The sequence below is a fragment of the Phodopus roborovskii genome, unplaced genomic scaffold, assembly GCF_943737965.1.
Source record: "Phodopus roborovskii unplaced genomic scaffold, PHOROB, whole genome shotgun sequence".
Classification (NCBI taxonomy): domain Eukaryota; kingdom Metazoa; phylum Chordata; class Mammalia; order Rodentia; family Cricetidae; genus Phodopus; species Phodopus roborovskii.
In genome coordinates this window covers 24,495,357-24,515,595 of record NW_026126418.1, presented here as the reverse complement: position 1 = coordinate 24,515,595, position 20,239 = coordinate 24,495,357, and the positions used below count along the sequence as shown (strand labels likewise).

At 36.0% G+C, this 20,239-nt stretch overlaps 1 protein-coding gene across 4 annotated transcripts in view; it reads right to left on the bottom strand.

Moving 5' to 3' along the window:
- The window catches only part of Nckap1 (NCK associated protein 1), a 78,652-nt gene that overhangs the window by 13,906 nt on the left and 44,507 nt on the right, over positions 1-20,239 (bottom strand). For all 4 annotated transcript variants that reach the window (XM_051184381.1, XM_051184382.1, XM_051184383.1 and 1 more), the window contains 9 exons: positions 19,592-19,737; positions 17,850-17,982; positions 14,922-15,041; positions 10,804-10,943; positions 9,315-9,446; positions 6,292-6,510; positions 5,827-5,957; positions 5,556-5,653; positions 3,837-3,930 (listed from right to left, as the gene is read on the bottom strand). In XM_051184381.1, the coding sequence (XP_051040338.1) occupies positions 3,837-3,930; positions 5,556-5,653; positions 5,827-5,957; positions 6,292-6,510; positions 9,315-9,446; positions 10,804-10,943; positions 14,922-15,041; positions 17,850-17,982; positions 19,592-19,737 (1,213 nt within the window). The remainder of the gene's footprint in view (positions 1-3,836; positions 3,931-5,555; positions 5,654-5,826; positions 5,958-6,291; positions 6,511-9,314; positions 9,447-10,803; positions 10,944-14,921; positions 15,042-17,849; positions 17,983-19,591; positions 19,738-20,239) is intronic.

Here is a 20,239-nt window from a genome sequence, read left to right as displayed (position 1 = left end):
TGTATTCCTGTGAGTCTCTCTGTGTGACCTAAGTGTGTGAGTGTCCAAGAGGCCAAAGGTGTCAGATGCCCTGGAACTGGGAGTTGTAGTTAAAGGCAGTTGTGTTCACTGATGAGGGGATTGAGAACCTGGACCAAACTCCAGTACTCAGCAAGAACAGCAAGTACCTTTTAACTGCTGAGCTAATCTCTCCAATCCCCTGGAGAAAATTCTTCAGTTGTGGACAAAAATGGAACAATTGCTTATTGAGATCATAAGCAGGTTGATGGACAGATCACCCTGAACACCTCTGAACTCAGAAACTAAGCAGGTAGCACAGAGCTAAGCTCCTGAAACCCATGGTGATGGACTTGATTTTGTGCATGTTGCTCAGAGAAAATAACTTTGAAAATGGTTATTATATACTTAATAGTCAAACTGTCCTAACAAAATAAGAGTGGGATTCAAAGGGAATATTTTATTAAATACCCTATATAAGGCAATGAGCTATGCAATAACATAAATACAGAAAACAATCTAAACATATAAGGGAAGAAGAGGCCAGGGAGAGAACTCAGTGGGTAAAGTGTGGGTTTGGATTTTGAGCACCCATGTAAAAGCTGGGCACGGTTGCACACTCATGTAATTTTAGTGCGATGGAGTGGCCACAGGCTATCCATCTTCTATGATTGATGAGCTCCAGGTTCTGGGAAAACCATCTCTCAAACAATTGGAGAAACAATTGAGAATACCTGATATAAGCCTTGGGGCTCTGAACATGTGTATCTGAATACACATTCACTTAAATATCACATACAAGCCTCTAAAATATGGCTGCATTTATGTTAGAAAAATTCAAATAAGAGAATTTATAAAAAGAGGTGTATAGAAAGCCACAGATGCAAACTGAAATGCAGGAACTCAGGTGTTTTGTTTGGACTTTCTAAGAATTTAATTTAAGCAATATAAGTAAGAATAATATGAGCTAAATGTGATAAATGCAAAAAATGCCAACAAAATGACACAAATACCCGTTTAGTTCCACATAAAGAAAAAGTAACCTATTCATCTTTTTATCTGTCCACAATATGTTAGTGTCTGATGATCAGCAAATTAGCAGAAAGTCAATAAACAAAAAAACGAGGGAAGTGTTTCTACCAGAGGAAATGAGCAAAAAAAAAAAAAAAGAAAAGAAAAGAGAGAGAGAGAGAGAGAGAGAGAGAGAGAATGATTTGTCTGAGAAAATGTCATCCTAGTTAGCATAAAGGAGGATTAGGAAGAAAAGATATTCCACATCAAAGCTAAACAAGAGCCGCTGAAGGGGCTTGCTGCCAAGCCTGACAACTTGAGGTTAGCTTCCAGAACTTACATGGTTGAAGGAGAAAACATACTCTGACCTCTACACACAACCCCCTTTCCCCCCAGAAACACTCTAAATGTTAAGAAAGGAGAAAGCCTCACTAACCAAAGTTTACAAAAGGGTAAATAAAAGAGAGCAAGCAGCCTGAGATTCAGTGACTGATACAAGACCACCAATGGAACGGAGCACTGGGACGCAGAGCTCCAAACTTCAAGAATACTGTGGAGTAATTTGCAGTGAGATCACCCTCCTAAATACTATTCTACAGAGACATGTAGGTTTAGACACAGTGACAGGGGACAAAAGGGAATGAAATAAATTTTGAAAGAAAGAATCATGACGGAAAGATAGAAGAGAATGGTCTAGAATTAGGCAGAAGCCTGGCTCCAAGACAGACTGTCAGAGGACAGAAAGTAAGGACCCAGAACATATGAGATCTGCTTGAGTGACATAGAAGCCCTAAAGTGAAAACCAGGTTCCATCTGGTTCCCAAGTCAGAACCACCTTTAATAAGCCATAATGCCTTTTCTTTAACACAATAACTTGCTGACTCTAAATCAAACTTCTGGCTTTCTGAATATGGGATGAAGGGAGCTTAAGAGAGGGTCAAGGACAAGAGTGTCTTGGAAACACTTCATCCCAAAGAATAGTCATCTGCTCCAAGAAGCCTCTCTCAAGCACATCTTTTACTTTTCTAGTAAAACACAAAACAGGCTTAATGTATTTTATTTAAAGGCTAACTTTATAAATATGGATCACAAAGATTTAATTTAAATTTTACTTTTGGCAAATCCCAAAGTCTTATTACACATAAAATTCAATCATGCAGAATCTCAATACGGAACAGTAAATTTTATTTTACAAGTCTGCAAATTCTTTTAACTAGAGTTTCATTTTGTTTCAATTGCACAGGTAGAGTTAAGGACATGGTATTAAACTGCTCAGTCTATTAGTTTTCTCAAATGGCAAGGTTCAATCGAAAGACTGCTTATTACTAGGAAAGTTAAGTACAGTAAGGTTGGTAGAGTGATCATGTCAGCTGACTCCAAAAACTGAGTGAAACAAAAATAATGAAGAAGAATAAAGAAAAAACAGAGATTGCAAAATAATAAAAATTAAAGGTTAAAAAGTTTCCATTTATTTGTACTTTTCCCTTGTAAGGCTGTCAAGTTGATTTTTTTTTTTCTTTTTAAAACAACCACATAATAAACTCAGCTTTACTCCCCTTCCCTCAGTGTTCAGTTCTACGAAGTTATCATGTATTTGTTACCAACATCTCTTTTATGGCAAATAGCTTCATCACCCGCCAGACTCCTTTGCTGCTTTCTTTCTAAGTCCTGGCAACTATTGCTGTGTTCTACAAGATGGTCTTAGTGCCCCGGAGCACCATGCTAATTCTAATGAAGTGAGGGTTTAAAAGCAGAAGACAGGCAATGAAGTGAGCTCTAAGCATTTAAGAGAAAAAATTTCAGGTGGTAAGTACATCAAGTGCATACTTTAATTATTTCCAATGACTGACACTGTTTCAGTTATGTGAAGCTAGGAACAGAAGCCATACATAGCCTTGCACTTGATAAGCAAGCATGCTCTCTGAAACCTGGGATTTCTGGAGAGTAATAAACTCACTCTGCTCTGTTCAATACAAATAAATTTTATTTTGGATTTCTAAAGATTTTAGTGCTGGGAAAACCTTTACCATTATAAGTAAGGTATAGCTGCCTTGTCAATTTCAAGAAGATATTTAAAGAAAATTTTAAGCTGTAAATGATAGGCTCTGGGTTTTCATGCAATAGAATAGTAATTAGCAGAAAAAGGAAATAAATTATTCACTCAGTGGAAAATACAGACAGGTAAATCCAAAAAACTTGCTAAGTGAAAGAACCCAGACAGAAATGTAATCTATGGTGGGTGGCAGGAATGGCTGTGTAAGCTTAGGAGGAGGAAGACAACAGAGAGACAGGGGCTGCTGAGATGACAGGACTGCTGCCTGTGGTCACAGTTAGAGACATAACACCTGTCAGTATATACCACAGCCTTCACTCAGTGTCTGGACATTTTAGGGAAGCTGACTTTTAGGAAGTTACAGATTCCAGAGTTAATTATCTTGTAGTCTAATTAATGCAGACCTACTATATTAAATAGGTTCAAGGACTCATTAAAAGCAATATTTGCTAATAATCAACACACACTAGAAATATAATTAAGCATTTCTAAAGTAAAGCCAGAAAGCAGAGGCAGGCAGACCTTTGAGTTTAAGGCCAGTCTGGGTTAAGACTCTGCCCCCTCCTCCCCCCAAAATCAAGGCCAAAAACAAAGAACTAAAGTAGATATACACTGAAAAGTTCCATCATCTATAATTTATGTCCAGTTCTCTTCATATGCTAATGAGCACTCTGCATAATTTGCTGCTTGCATTTATTTTACAAATTTGGCTAGAAGTTGACTATTGTGTGTTAGCTCTTTCGAATGTTTATAAAAAGTACCATAGGTTACTCACAGGATAATCTTTTGAAAAGTGCAGCCATCTGGTCTGGCTTGTCAAAGCTGGTCCTCATTTGTGTTAGTACATCAACATTCTCCACCACAAGTTTCTGAAAAGAAAGAAAGGAAGGAAGGAAGGAAGGAAGGAAGAGCCCAAGTCAGACACAGACCTTTGGGTTAATGACAAAGAACTTGCTTGTGAGTTACAATAAGAAAATAAAAACAAAATTCATGAAGTCCACATGTTGTATGCTATACAATTGTGTTTTAATAAAAAAACAAATCTCAAAATTGTTTATATAAGATTATTGTTTTCCAATTCAAGAAGAGGTCAGGAAGACTCAACAGAGATTAAGTGCCAAGAATAAGGACCATCCATCATATGCTTAGATGCACAACAGTGCTTTAAAACATGCCTTTTCTAGTCTGGTAAGTTCTAAAAAGTTTTAGTAACCCAAATCCAAATTCCCTCAAGGTCTACAGTTATTTTATAAACACACACACACACACACATACACACACACTTATTCAATATAACACTGACATATTCCTAATGATAAAATGGTAATTTAACATGTTGCTGGCTTTAATATCTTTAGTTAAATGCTAGACATTTTCCACCCAGCTTAAAGGATTTAAGATAAAAGATAACACACTAAGCTGGGTGTGCTGGCTAGTTTTATGCCAACTTGACAAAAGCCAGGGTCATATATAAGGAGGGACCTCAATTCAGAAAATGTCTCCATAGCAGCTGGCTGTTTTGGAATTTTCTTAATTAGTAACTGATGAGGGAGGGCCCAACCCGTTGTGGGTGGTGCCATCCCTGGGCTGGTGGTCCTGAGGTCTGTAAGAAAGCTGGCTGAGTAAGTCATGGGAAACAAGCCAGAAAGCAACACCCCTCTATGGGCTCTGCAACATCTCCTCTCTCCAGATTTCTGCCCTGCTTGAGTTCCTATCTTAATTTCCTTCAGCGATGGACTAGGATGTGGAAGTGTAAGCCAAATAAACCCTTTCCTTCCCAACTTACTTTTGTTCATGATGTATCATCATTGCATTTTAATAATACTAACTAAACCAGTTATGTGGCTAAAGGTAGAGTATTTGCCTACCATGTGAGAGGCCCTGCATTCAATCTCTAACATACCCAATAATCTAATAATCTGTGGAAATATGGAAAGCAATATACTTGAATGATAAATTGGAACAAATAACTTGGGCTAGAAATTTGAACATAATCAAATAAAAGTATCGTGATGCAATATAATTAAGGCTTGACTAAAAAGCACTGAGAAACTTGAACTAAAGACTCTTTTCCAAGTTAATCCATCTTTTTAGGTCTCTTGCTTTCTCACTTGTATCTAAGCCAAGATACCACTGAGAGGCTCTGCACGTGCTTTAACTCTATGTATATGTTGGTACTTTCACATCAGGTTAATTTAAAATTCTACATTTTCTTATATTCTTGAAATGTTTTACAAGACTTACTGGTTAAAAGGTGAATTAAAGCCAGATTTGGCAGTCTACATTTAGAATACTAGCTATTTGGGAGGCTGGTGCAGGAGGTTTGAGGCCAGCCTGGGAAATTTACTAAGACCCTGTTTCAAAATAAAAAATGAGAAAAGAGCTAGAGATGTAGCTCAGTTGGTAGAGCACTTCCTAACACATGTGAGGTCACATGCTCAAACACCAACATTGCAAACAAGGACAGCAAGCTGGGTTGGTAAGGACTGTGTACCTTAAGTTCAGCAACTTGTGATGAAATATGCCACATAAGACTCTCACTTAGGAACTTCATCCCATATGGGCCTAGGAGCTCTGATAATGACCTCATTTCTGAAAAGAAATGAATTGATTTCAGTTCCTTGACAGAGCAAATATATTAAGAAACACTGACATAACACACTATACCATCTTATAAACTAAATATTAACAGTCAAAACAACCAAGCCAAACAAAGTTATCATGTAAAACAATCAGGCTTTCTTCATTAGTAATAAAATATTCACCTGATATGTCAGAATATTCCTCTGCATTGAATGTTAATTCATTTTCTGTGGGTAAATTCACAAATGCTTTCATGGCAGGAAAATAAGCTATATGGCCATTGCTGACTTGTCTCAGTAAAGTTTCCAAGTACCTAAAGAGAAAAACAAATTTATAACCAGAAGAAAAGGTCTACTCAAAAATTTATTATGGTATACATCCCTACATGTAAGTTTCAAGTCAACTGATAAAATAAATGAGAACATGATGCTGGAGAGACAGATGGCTCAGATTCACAGAATCCAGATGCTGGTTTACAACTAGTTATGACTCCAGGGAATCCAGTGTTCTTTTCTAATCTGAGGGCACCAGTCACACATGTACTAAACATACATTTATAAATAAGCATTAACTATAAAATGATTTTCCTAAGGAGGTCATTACAAAAAAACATTTCATCATTCAAAATTTCTAAACATATTCCTTACCAATTTGTATATAGACTCGTAATAGTTGGTTCTCCATGACTGTCTAAGTGTTGTGTTTGTTGAAGAAGAACATTATTAAATACTCTGGTGATATCGATCTGCACATAGTTCTCTATGGACTGAAGTACAGTCATATACGCTCTTACACTTGTTAGAAGTTCTGATGGCTTTGCAATTTCCTGTGTAGCTTGATTATACATAGTCATTCCAACAATTGATCTGGGGATAATAAAAAAGGTAAGATTTTTCCCACTTAGGTAAACAATCTACCCAATCTGCTAACATCTACTGTCAAGCAATAAAATTTTTAAAGATTCTTAAAATTAAAACATGAAATTACTACTGTGGTTATGTAATAACCTAAAAATGATGAACTAGGAATAGAAATAATTTAAAAACATTCTGAGAATGTAAATTAACGACAGTGATTAAACATAAAAAGGACTTTTAAAAACTGCATTAATATAGGAATCACGATGAGCTATTTAACTTATAGTTTACTGGCGCTGCTGCCTGAAGCGTTTTGTATTTTATGTGAACAAGCTACAATTCCAATATCTAATAACATGACTACACAGCTATCATCACTAACATTTCATAAAGTAAACTAAGGTTAAAAACATAAGTAAACTAAAAATGAAAAAAATGAAAAAAAAAAAAAAAAAGCATTACTGTTTGGAAGTGGTCTGCCTAGAGTGAACAAAGTTTCCAAACACCTAAAAGAAATGTGTATACACAACTACAGAAATAGTCTAATTAAGCATTTATGAAGGGATACGTCCTGCATCTGAAGTTGACACCATGAATGAGCACTTATCCATAAATGTCTGCCTAACTTGATGCTGATTTTCAACAAACTGCATTAACAGTTAAAACAAGATGACAATGAAACAGCACATTAAAACCTATTTTTATTCCCCTTATATATATATAAGGCTGAAAAGAAACACAAATTTGAAAATGCTTCTTTTGGTAATTGAATGTAATTATCCCCCATAAGCATTATGAGCTAATTATAAGCCTTGTTGGAGTAGGTGTGGTCTTGCTGGAGGAAGTGTTTCACTGTGGAGGTGGGCTTTGAGGACTCAACCCACACACAGTGAGACAGTACTTCTTGTTGCATGTGGGTAAAGATGTAGGACTTTCCATTATACAACCGATACATAGCAATAATGGATGTCAAAATGTAATTCTAAATTTGCAAATGGAATATTTAAGAATTCACTAATTCTTATAGTCAAGATTCATGATGAAGCTGCCAAATGAAGAAATTTAATTCTGAATTGCCTGATTTTTTTTTCTTGTTTAATAAACTTGATAACAAAATTGTATTTCAGGTGATGAAAAACGTAACATGTCTTGGACTTCTAGATAGGCCGAGCCCTAGATCAGGTAAATTTGCTAAACAAAAATAGATAAAGATGCAAAAACCAACCAACCAAACAAACAAACAAAAAAGATGTAGACTTTCAGTTCCTTCTCCAGCACTATGTCTGTTTGTCTGCCACCATGTCACACACCATGATAATGGACTAAACCTCTGAAATTGTAAGCCACCCCAATGAAATGTTTTTCCTTTATAAGAGTTGCTATGGTCATGGTGTCTCTTCACAGCAATAGAAACCCTAAGACACTTCTCTAAGTGATCTTTTTCTACATTAGTCCTTTCTATTCCCTTTTAAAAAATTTAAATTTAAATTAATGTGTGTGTGTGTGTGTGCCCGCGTGCTCGCAAGCATATACACTTATACGTGGCATGTTACATAGGTAGAGTTTAGAGCACAATGCTGTATAGTCAGTTCTCTCCTACTTAATGTCTGCTTGCTTAGCAGCAAGCACCTTTATCTACTGAGTCATGCTTCCAGCCTTTACTCTCTTTTTTAAGAAGTCCCCTTATGTGCCAACATTTTAGACTTGTTTTTTGTAAAAAGCCATTTTTGAGGCAGCAGGAAAAACAAGCCTAGGACTACGCTCAGATAAGCCAACTCAAGATGAAAACTGCTAGTATATAGCAGCTGAGTGCTAAGATTAAAACTAAACAAACCAAACAAAACAAATACAGTAAGCTGCTCTCTCATCTCAATTCTGACCACTACACAGTGGTTCAGGAAAAAAAGAACATTTGCATGCCCACAGATCATAAACCAAACTATTTATATAAAGAAAATACTGGGCCTGAAAATTGAGTTTCAGATTCTACCCAGGAGTCTCCCAGCACTCAACTAAGAATATTAAGTACTAGACAGCATAATGTTCCTTGGGTCTAAATACTGACAGTTTTGCTGTCAGTATATCTGATTTGATAAAGAGAACAAGAGACACTGTTCAACCCTGGCCAGTTCTCTAGCTGAGTATGGTTCAATACTCAATTTAATACTGTTTTTATATAGTCCTATTTTATTCTCTGTTGCAGTATTCTTGCCTTATCAATTTAAGTTTTAAGCTTTATACTGTTTCCTCACTGCAATGTTAAACATACAACAATAGAAATAGTATTCACTAATGACAAAAAAACTTTGAAAATTCTTCGGCAAATTTTTCAGATACTAAGATTTTTGAGATTATAAAATTATTAAGTAATAAAATAATTCCTTAACAATTAACTTTAAGTAGTCTGTAGTACTATTCATAGAACTGAAAGGATTTTATTCTATGCAGTGTTATCAAACACCTTTTAAACTACTCAGAACTGACAGCTAGGTGTACACAGACAAAGGGGTACTAGAAACTTGGTGACAGTCAGTGCTTGTATGTAAGCCTGAAGGTAGATCAGCAAATCACCTACTGTTTGCATTCAACAATTAAAACTTGGAGAAACTGATGTTAGCAGTATCAGTAATTAGTAGTAAGTGTAGGACAGGAATCTGCTGCCCAGGAAGTCTCAGTTCACTGCTCGACACGATTCTCAGTCCACCGATATTTGTACTGCACCAGTACGACTCACTTTGTCTAATAAAAGCTGGCATCAGAGATGGGTACTAGATAATGAACACAGCTCGACAGCAGTCTGTGTGCTCTCTTACTTAGTGAAGCGTATTTCCAGGTGAGAAGTCAAATACTCCCGCGGCGTGAAGGTGTGCTCCCACACCACCATGTTTGGAACATAATTTATGGAGAAGCATAACTCCGAAAGTGCAGTGTGCAACTTATCAAGGCTAAAAAATAGTAATACATAACAATTAATATGGTGTTTCATAAGCAATTACAAATCAGTTTCATAAAAAATAGCAAGACTTATAGAATACAGAATTTGGTTTTTCTATTTATTCTTAAACTGACAGTCAAAATGTTTAGGTTTAACTCAAGTAGGCAATTCTAAGAAAACCCAATGTTTTTCTGTATTTGGCTAAAAATGAATACACTGAGCAACCACAGGAAGTACTTATTCTGCACTCAACAGCAGTAAACTCCTCCTGATGGTGCTGATCTGTTACAGGAGATGGAACACCTAAAAAGTGGCAATGGCTTGTGCATCTTAGGAACAAGTATTGTAACAAAAAACATCCACCCAATTATTGACCACTTACGCTTTCTTTCCTAACAATTAAAAACTTAAATGTTCCAGAGTGCTAACATATTTTTTTTTTCAAGTAATGTTTGTAGGGAGTATGGTCCCCCCCCCTCCCCGCCGCCAGTCTTGCCCCACTGCCACGCCAGCCCCAATTAACACACTGAGACTCTGTATTTGATATTATGCTGTTGGCCAGGTGCTAGTTTTTTATCAGCTAGCTCTGTCTTATTAACTAACCCATTTTTGCTGGTCTATGTATTTCCACATGGTCTTACTCTAAAATATCATTAAATGCTAAAAGTCTGTTACCTGACTTAAGAATTAAGATTGTTTACACTGTTCCTCAGAGTTTGAGACAGATTCTTGACCTTTAGCAACAAATATCATCTGTTATATATGTGAGGGTTAATACTGACTGTCAATACTTGACAGGTTGAGAGTCAACTAGGAAATAAAGCCATGGTGGTGTCAGTAAGGAGTTTCTAGATTGGGTTAACAGGGGTGGGAGGACCTCCCCTAACTGTGAGGAGTGTCATTCATGGGCTGGGGCCCATGGAATTTGTCAAAAGAAGGCTGAGCACCAGCATTCCTCTCCCTGCTTCCTGGCTGCAGGCACAGTGTGACCAGGGTCTCAAACTCTTGCTGTTTACCTCCTCTACCAGGATGCACTGTGCCCTCAAACCATAAGACAAAAGTAATTTACCCTCAAAAAAAAAAAAAAAAAAAAAAAATCTACATTTTAGGCTGGGTGGTGATGGTACACCCTTTAATTCACGAGGCAGAGGCAGGCTGATCTCTGTGAGTTTGAGGCCAGCCTGGTCTACAAAATGAGTTCCAAGACAGCCAGAGCTGTTACACAGGGAAAAACCTGTCTCAAAAAAAAAAAAGAAAAAAAGAAAAAGAAATCTATGTTTTAGAATAAAATACTACCAGCTAATCAAATACCACATGGAAAGAATCTTTATGAGAACAGACAGATACAATCAAAGTGGAAGGCTTACTTGGTTACTACCAGCCTGTTTTTCCTCATGCTCTCAACACCAGGTTTTTCCCTTTCCGGTTCCCCTTTCTTGCCAGTCTGTTTTTTTGACTTCTTATTCACTGCTTGACTGATGGTTTTGGCACAATGCTTAGGCAGCAACTGAAATTGGATAAGAATGATATTATATTGCTGCATCGATTCCTCAGAATGTATAAATGAATGCAGGACACCTTAGCTGAGTCTGGACAAGCATGCAGAAGGACAGAAATGTAAGAAGCATGCAGCTCACATGGCCCACAGAGCATGGAAAACAGTGGAAACCTACTAAAATACCAAGGTTTATTCAAAGGTTAAATAAAAACATACAAAGCAAATACGGAGTGAGATATGTCCCTACGATTATGTGAATGGCTTTTAAAAAAGAAACAAAGTCTGTTGAGGATCTAGTGGGCACACTATGTAGTGGGGCCCAAAGTGTAAACTATAGTAGTAGTTCTAACTATCAAGAGGTTCCTGAGAGTGAAGCCAGAGGTGAGGTTTTTAGATTGCAAGCAAACTTGAATACAGGGGCAATTTTTACAAATGGAGACATGGTATGATATGACAGGATATTTCCTAAAGCTAATGCTAGAACGGACTGAAAAAACAGTTAAAACAATAAAAATTAAATAAACACAACTGCACAAGTTGTGGGCAAGGGTATAAAATAAGACAAGACCAAAAAAAAAAAAAAAAAACCATACACACACACAGGTCTGGGAAAGTGGAAAAGGTTTAGTAATCTACATATGAAATAGAGAAAGGGGGGGGGGGAAGATTTCTACCTAATATAATGTTAATACCACCATTACAAAACTTAACACACACCTAGTAAATAATTTAGTTTGACAGATAAGAGAAGGTGGATGAGGGCTGTACCATACAGCCTTATACCATTTGTGGACTCAAAATGTATCTATCCAATTAACTGTCCTACAAATAAAATATTTAGTAAAAAAAAAAAAAAAAAAAAAAAAAAAGTAAGACATTTTATGATTAGATGCTAAAACAATGACAAATTTAGATATCACACTAAGTAAAACATTATCTTTAAAATATGCTTCCTTATCTCTTTTTAAAAAATTTTTTTGCATGGTACCAGAAACTTAAATTATATATGTGGCTAACACTATCTCTGCTGGACAGTGATGGTGTGAAAGCCATTTAGGCATTAGGTATATGCAATAACTAACTAAAGCCTGGAAATGTGTGTGAAGAGAAACATGTGTTGTCAGAGTACCTTCCTTTAAAAAACAAGAAAATGAAGATGTTTAAGGAACACTTCAACATTATGAATTACTTAACAACCAGAATGTTAAGTCTAACTGACAAAGAAATAAACTGCTGGAGTACAAACCCAAACCTATGAACAATACTGACCATAAAATCAAATCTCTAACAACATCCAAAATACAATCCCAAAAAACATGGCAGGAATCTGAAGATAAGTGTCTATTCAGAAACAGACAAAGGTAATAGGGAATCTGAGACACTAGAAGGGGCCCTACAAAAGGCCTGAAGGACTTCAAGTCCCACCAACCCTCAACATGCCAGTACAAGCTCTAGCAAGGACAGTGCCCCATGATGAGTTGAACCTTCTGCAAATAGAATCAAACTGCACAAGATAAAAATTAAAAAGGTAAAAGAGAGGACATACATCAATGTAAAGAACACTGAACAGCAAGCAGCCATATGTGTTAATGTCAAGTGGGAACAGCAAAGTATATAGAAGAGAAACCATCTGGCCCCTAATTCCTTTCACAAATCCAAGATAATTAACACTGCATAAAAAAGTAAGAAATAATATGAAGTTTTAACTCCACATAGAGTTGATGCAAGAAAGACAATTTAACAACATTTCTAAAAGGTAATTCCATACTTAATCAAAGTACAAGGAAAAACAAACTCAGGATATAAACTGACCTGAATGTCCCCTCCCCGAGGCATTATTCAAGCTTCCAAAGGAGGGAGGCAACCAACAGTACTACCCAGCTCTGTTGCCTGTGAACCATGCCACCAACCAGCATGGTGAGATGACCCTAAAGGTGCACACACCTTGGTGATAACAATGGCTTGATAATTGGACTTAAGGCCTACTCAACAAGAGGGAGGTCATGTCTGGTATTGGAAACCTAGATGACTACTCAGTGCTAGTAAAGTCATGGACAATGGGAGGAGAATCTCCAATACAAATTTACTAAGACAGCATAATCCCCAATATCAATCTATAGACATCTGTCCCACAGATAGTGTAGCCTTCATCCTTCATCAAGGAAATTTCTTTTCAACACATGAAGACCACCACAGAAAAGCACAACCAATCAAAAATTAGTCTTGTGGCGCACAGTCCCAGTAGATGTATTTACAAAACACTCCTTGGGGCTAAGGGTACATTGCAAAAGAGGGGGGCAGAAAGATAGTAAGAGCCAGAGGATCAGGGAGTTTGTGGTGAGACTGTATCTCCAGTAACATTAGAAGCTATGCTCCAAAAGTCTTATAAACATGACTGTCCAAATGTGAGCTGAACAAGGATGACTCCAGCAAATATGCCAAAACTGACAGAGAAAAGCCCGCAAGTCTTCAACTCTACACAAAGAACTATAGGAAACTAAGGAAAGCTGGGAGGAAGGAGGAATTGTCTTCCCTAAGGGAAAGCACACCAACTGGCTGCCCAGTGCCAAATGGTCAGCTCTGAAAACATACATATGGACTGAGCAGGTTAGAGTTAGGATTGAATGAGAGTGTGTGTGTGTGTGTGTGTGTGTGTATGCAGTAACAATTAATGAAAGAAGAGGCCATGAATTTAAAAGCAAGCAGGGAGAGGTATATAGGAGGGTTTCAAAGGAGGAAAGAGAATGGAGAAAATTGTAATTATATTATAATTGCCCAAAACAAACAACACTCCTAAAAGAATAAAAGATTGTTGAAAACTGAAGTCAACTCTATCAATAAGTGCATAAATAAATCCACTAAAGAGATAAACAAGAAGTAGAACTGTAGCATCAAATGTTTTCACAGAAGTAACAGTAAATAAAAGTCAACGTCAACAGCGTGGAACATGTAGTACTACATGCTTAATGTCATTATATCATCACCAACAGGGTTAGTGCCAGGAAGATATGTTTAAAAAAAAACAATTATAAACTTTGGTCGGTAATATTAATATTACCACCATGGAACTGTTCTGAGTTTGAATACATATAATTTATGGTAAATTCTAATTCTTTCATCTTCTCAATGTGGAAGATATGGATATAAAACAAGGAAAGACAGCAAAGCCACAGTGCTGAATCTGAAACACTAGTAGTATGGACCCCATGGGTGATGAGGAATGAATGTGTCTCAGGAGGCCTAAATAAGACCAGGAGGCATCCTAATGTCCAGACTGGGGCTTGATATGTCCCACTGAAAGAAACTAAGAGAAACTGTCCAAATAAAAACATATACAAGATGAAGTTGGTACTTTTAAATTAACTAATTTATTTTAGCACTGGGGATTGAACCTAGGCCCTTGTACATACTAGACAAGTGGGGAATGCATGTACTATCCCAGGGCTTATTTTGCAAGAAAGAAAGAAGGCTTTTAGGTGCTCTAAAGGTTCCCACTGGCCAAAGATGAATTTTAGTATAGAAACTGATTTAAAAATTATCAAACATGGTAAATTCCAGGAACCCACTATAGTATAAAATAGTTTACTAGTCACCTAGGAAATAGAGGGAAACAGTCAAGTGTTTTATTGTTTTCCTTTACAGCTATACCACTGAGTAGAAGCAGATGAGAAAATGTACAACTATTATTAATACAAAAGAAATGAATAAACATTTTGCAGTCACCAAATAATGGAATCAAGTACTAAAATCACAAAAAAAAAACCAAATCAAGAAGAAGACAACTTATATCTCTTGGAAAAAAAAAAAAAAAAAAAAGAACAGACATGGACAGACTTTTACGTAACAGATTGTTAATGGAGTTCCCAACAAGAGATGATAACAACTATTTTGAGAGTCAGAGAATCTTAGAAAAGTAAATCAACATCTTATGACTTATTTTCTTGCACTCACAAATTCTCTATCTGTAAGGGAAACTTAAACTATTACCTGGTCACTAAGAGTACACTGTTCTGTGCAAATGTCAGTGATGAGGTTTCGAGCTTGTTTGGCCATTTCATCCAGGAACATATTACACAGGGAAAGACTGCGATCTCCAATATGATGGCGCTGATAGGCAGAGGATGGAAATAACACAGGTCACAAGAAAGTGATGCAAACAAAACACTTTAAATAAACATGAAAATTCAGTTATTAAAGTCCTACTGTAAGGGGTGGGGAAGTAGATGTGGTTGCTTTCTCTACTACAGAAACCAAAATAAGGCTTTATGTTTGCACATACAATAATATGTATTTTGTAACATTAACAATGTAAGAAAATTATGATTAAGAAAAATATTTAAATATCAATATTTATAAAGCATAAAATTATGTTATTTATCCAGGCATGGTAGCACACATTTGGAATCCCAGCACTGGGGAAACTGAGGCAGAAGTTTTACAAGACTGAGACTATCTTGGAAAGAATAATAAACTATATATTTCATTATTCAAATTTACCAAGTTCTAAATCTAAATACTCAGTAGCTACAAATAAAGCACACAATGGACATGAGCATATTTAAGTTAGTTTTCTAATCTTGACTCTTTAATATTTACATCTAATACATAAATTCTGACATAGTTCTGTAATAAACAAGCAAGAGCTCAAACAAATAAAACTATTAGAAATCAAGTTGGGAAAACAAATGAGACATTTAAAATTTCTGAAATTATCTCCTCTGTTCCTGCTTCCTGGGGATGGTGAAGGGAAGGAAACAAAACTGAACGTGCACTCTTTGAACACATCTGTATGCATATATAGCTATATCTAGATAATCTACTTATCTCTACAGGGGTCGGTATTTGTTTAGTTTTGGCAGACTGTAGTAGTTTGGTGGGATGTTGTTAAAAATAATAAGAGCCAGCCAGTGTTGTCACATGCCTTTAATCCCAAAAAGCAGAGGCAGGTGGATCTTTGTGAGTTCATGGCCAGTGTGAGCTACAGAACAAGTTCGAGTTCCAGGACACTCAGGGTTGTCTTGAAAAACTAGAAACTAAACAACACAAAATTAATTGCTGACTGAAAAGAATTTCATAAAACAGCCTGTTCTACCGATGGAATGAGTTCTAGGACATCTTGGGATACACAAAGAAACTCTGTCTCAAAATAACAAAAAACAAACAAAAAGCTAGAGTGTTCAGAATATGAAGGTATAAATTCTCCACTATACATTTTTTACAAAGGAAAAATTTCTCTCTTTCCTATTTATGTATCACACAGAAAGTCTTCATGTTGCTGAAATAATGGTACACAACATACAAATATTTGATCCATAAAATAATCATTCCTGAATCTATCAACCTTAAATGTTATTTTAAACAACCTAAAAACTTCAATAGGAACCCAAACAAAAGAAATTGTAGCCAAGCATAATTAAATACTGGCCAATTTAAATTTGTATTGTGGGGGGGGCACTCAGAGAATTTTTTTTATTTTTTATTTTTGGCAGTGAAGGGGGGAGCTAGGTAGTTTAACTGGGTAAGCAGTTTACCAATAAACTACATCTCCAACCTTCATTTGCCTTCTTTATTTGAGACAGGCTCTCATTAAATTGCCTAGCCTGGCCTTAAGTATGCAATCCTCTTGCCTTGGCCTCAGAAGTAGCAGAAATTACAGGCTTGGGCCATCAGGCTCTGTTGTGTCTCTTAACATGTCACACAAGTCTTTATATTTAGTTTCCAAAAAGCTTCCTATGGCCTCATCTCTGTCTCAAAGTCCTCTTCCCATGGAATACTCACAATCTAGAGATATGCTACCTCAAGTTTCTTTTCAACATATTCTGCAGTTCTAAGAAAAGAGAGTAAACACTAAATTACAAAGTAATACATTACTCAATTTTAATGTATAGTCTTGTCACACTTACAAAATAAATTGTTTTTTAAAGACCAGAAAAAAAACATCTTTTCAGTTTATCTCCTTACTGGTTGTCAAATGAAAAGTGCATCTATTGGAGATGTAATGTAATGTTTTATTTATTTATGTTTTTGTTTTTGTTTTTTTTTTTAATTCTGGGGATAACCCCAGAGCCTTGTCAACACCCAGCAAACACTCTAGCACACTATGGACTCTAAGCATCCTCACATTATGATCTGTGTGTACACTGTAGAAAGACTCCATCACTTCACCAACTTGATTTCTGTAGTAAGAATGTTAAAATTCTTTTTCGCCAGTTAAAATATTTGTTAATGTTACTATTTTCTGAGATGATCTATCTAGGTAGCTCAGGTTAGCCTTAAACTTGTGATCTTCCTGCCACAGGCTCCCGAGTCCTGGGATTACCACCATGCCCAGCTGTACATTATTAACTGTGTCACCATGCAGTGTAATAGATCATTGAAACTTATTTTGCCAAGCTAAAACTTTCCTTTTGATATCCAGTGTATTTCTGACAGACAGTTAGGATCTCCAAAATGACTGATTAGCAGTCCTCAGGGGTTGTGTGTTTATATCTGCCTCACAAGTATCAGCAAACCTGGGTTTTATCTAATATCCATGATGTTAATGAATCAGTAATCCATAAATTCATTTTCAAGCTCTTCAAGTGTTAAGATGAAAAGCACAAAAATGTAATTATTGAATTTAAGATTAAATTGAATTACTGAATGTATAAACAGTAATACTAGTCATATTAGTTATTTTAAAAGGCAAAGGACTGACATATATGCCTGTCTATTCAGCTACGTATATTCTTATTTGCCATACCTCTATCATACATCTTACTGTTTTATCATGTGTTTGTTCAAGCATTTTTCTGAACTTTATAAACAGGTTTAGGTAAGAACAAAGATTAAGTAACTGGATCTTTTAAAATGTTTGGCTGGCTGCCCATCTGATCTAACATTATTGCATAAACCACAGCGTTGCGCTAAAGTTACCTCTTCAGGACACAGCTCATGTGTGCAGCTCATGAAGTGAGTGCAGAGGAGAGGAAATGCTATGGAGTATCTTGACTGAGAGGGTAACTCCAAGCACTGCTGAAACATCTTCTCAAAAGCACGGCTGTAAAAACTGTTAGGAGAGACAGTGAAGGCATCAAACAGCAACTCTCATAGCTCAGATGCGAATAAAAATGACACAGTGCCTGATGTCTCGTTAACTTAAACTCAAGTGAATAAAGGTTACCAATTGATCACATTTATTCCCTTAAGAATATTCCCCTTAAAGTACCTTTTACATATCAATAATTCATTCAGAGTAATACTCTTTCAATAACATCAAACATTTTAAACAAAAACTTAAGCAGTTATTTGCAATATTTACAGAATATGAATACTTTTATCTTCAAATTTTATCATAGCTAAGAAATTATCAATTATAAGGAACAATATTATTTTATCATTGAGAATATTGCAAATCATATACCATCAATCATATGCCATTTTTAAAATATGGATAAAATTAATCAAATACGACTGACAAATACAAAATTTAAATATTATACAAAATACTTTTATCTCTAAAAAGGGAAGAAGTTTCTAACTATAATTTTTTACAATAGGAACTTCCTAGAGCTAAAAAATAATCCAAATAAAAAAATGTTACATCCTTTCTAGAATAGATTTTGGATCAAAAAGTTATAGAGGGGGTTCAAATGTTCTTAAAATTCTCTAAAATTTAATATACAGGGCTCTAAACGGAAAAGCAAATGGACTGCTGTGTTCCTTTGAGAAGCAGGTGATTTCTTCTCCAGCACTAGTAATAAAAGAAAACCTAATAAACTGCTAAAATAAAAAGCTTTAGATAATCATCTCCATGTGACACCGATACCACTATTACTATCCATTTGGATATCTCAGCCCTTTAGCAGTAAGGAGACAGATATTGGTGCTTCAATTCACCCCTCTAAAAGGCCAAGAAGTAGGGAACTGAGTTGGTACCACACAGCTACAGTGTGAGAGTACTACAGTTTGAACAGTTGAGTCTAACCTAGTTCACTCATTCATTCCAAAATTCAATAATATAAACTTCCTTTAAGAAATAAGTTTTCTGGAGAGGATAACCAGAGAAAAGTGAATGACAGTGCTAAGTATAACAGGAGAGGGTGTACTTAACAATGCTGGGAGCAGCTAGCACATTCCTGTGACTCAAAATATAATATGCATCAAGGTACCAAGTATTAATTTCCAATATTTTCTCTCATTTATTTATTTATCCACCACCTTTTTACACTCAAAATCATTATGTAAAAGAGCCCTTAATGTGAAATTCATATCTTCAAAAAAATGAAAGAAAGACATTTCACACCATGAAGAGTTTCTCTTATAAGTAACTAAAACCAGACATAAAAATCTCAGTTTGGCAATCTTAATTTTGTTAACAATGGAGACAGGGCTTCTCTGTGTAACCCTAGGTATCCTGGAATTCAGTCTGTAGACCAGGCTGGCCTCCTCCAATTTAGAGATCTGTCTACTTCTGCCTCCTGAGTTCTGGGATTAGTGCAAGTTACCAGCACCCAGCTTGTTACAAAGTTCTTGTAAAAAGTCTATTGTTCCCTTATGGTTAAATACTGAACTATCTTAAGAACTGTACTAACAAAAACAAATAAACAAACAAAAAAATCAAGCGACTTCAGATAATAAACATTTCCAGTTCAGATTTAAAGAAAAGTATAACATACCAAAATATGGAGAGATCTGATGTTTCTACCAACATTTCCACCAAGGAATCTACCATTTTCGTATGAAATATTATTGTATTCATCATTTTTCCAAGTTCTCGATGATCTGCAAGGCTAAGTGAAGCTTTGGAGACACTAGTATATGCCTGTAGCAGTTCAACACAAACAATAGTTTAGGGAAAGATAAAAGACTCAAATCTTGCCAATATAAAGTATGTGTGTGTGTGTGTGTGGGGGGATCCATTATTGAAAAACATGCTAACTGTACCTGTAACATTGTTTTCTACAATTGTTCACAGTGGAAGCTCTACATTGGCTTGGCAAGTGGGCCTGTTTGTGGCTGAGCCAAATGATCTAGTTCAACCCCTTAGACCCACATAATAGAAGACAGAACTGAATCTCAAGGTTTTCTTCTAACCTTTATGTGTGCCCTGTCCTACACCATCTACACATATACACAAATCTGGACAATATAATAGACTAAATTAATTTGATGGCTTCTACAAACATATGTAAGTATATTAACTATTAAAATGAACTGGACAAACAAACTTAAGATGTAACCAACACTCTCAAGCAGGTTGTGGAGAAAGAAATTCCATGACTTGGATATCAAATCAAACATTAGGGTTCTGTCTGTGAATAATG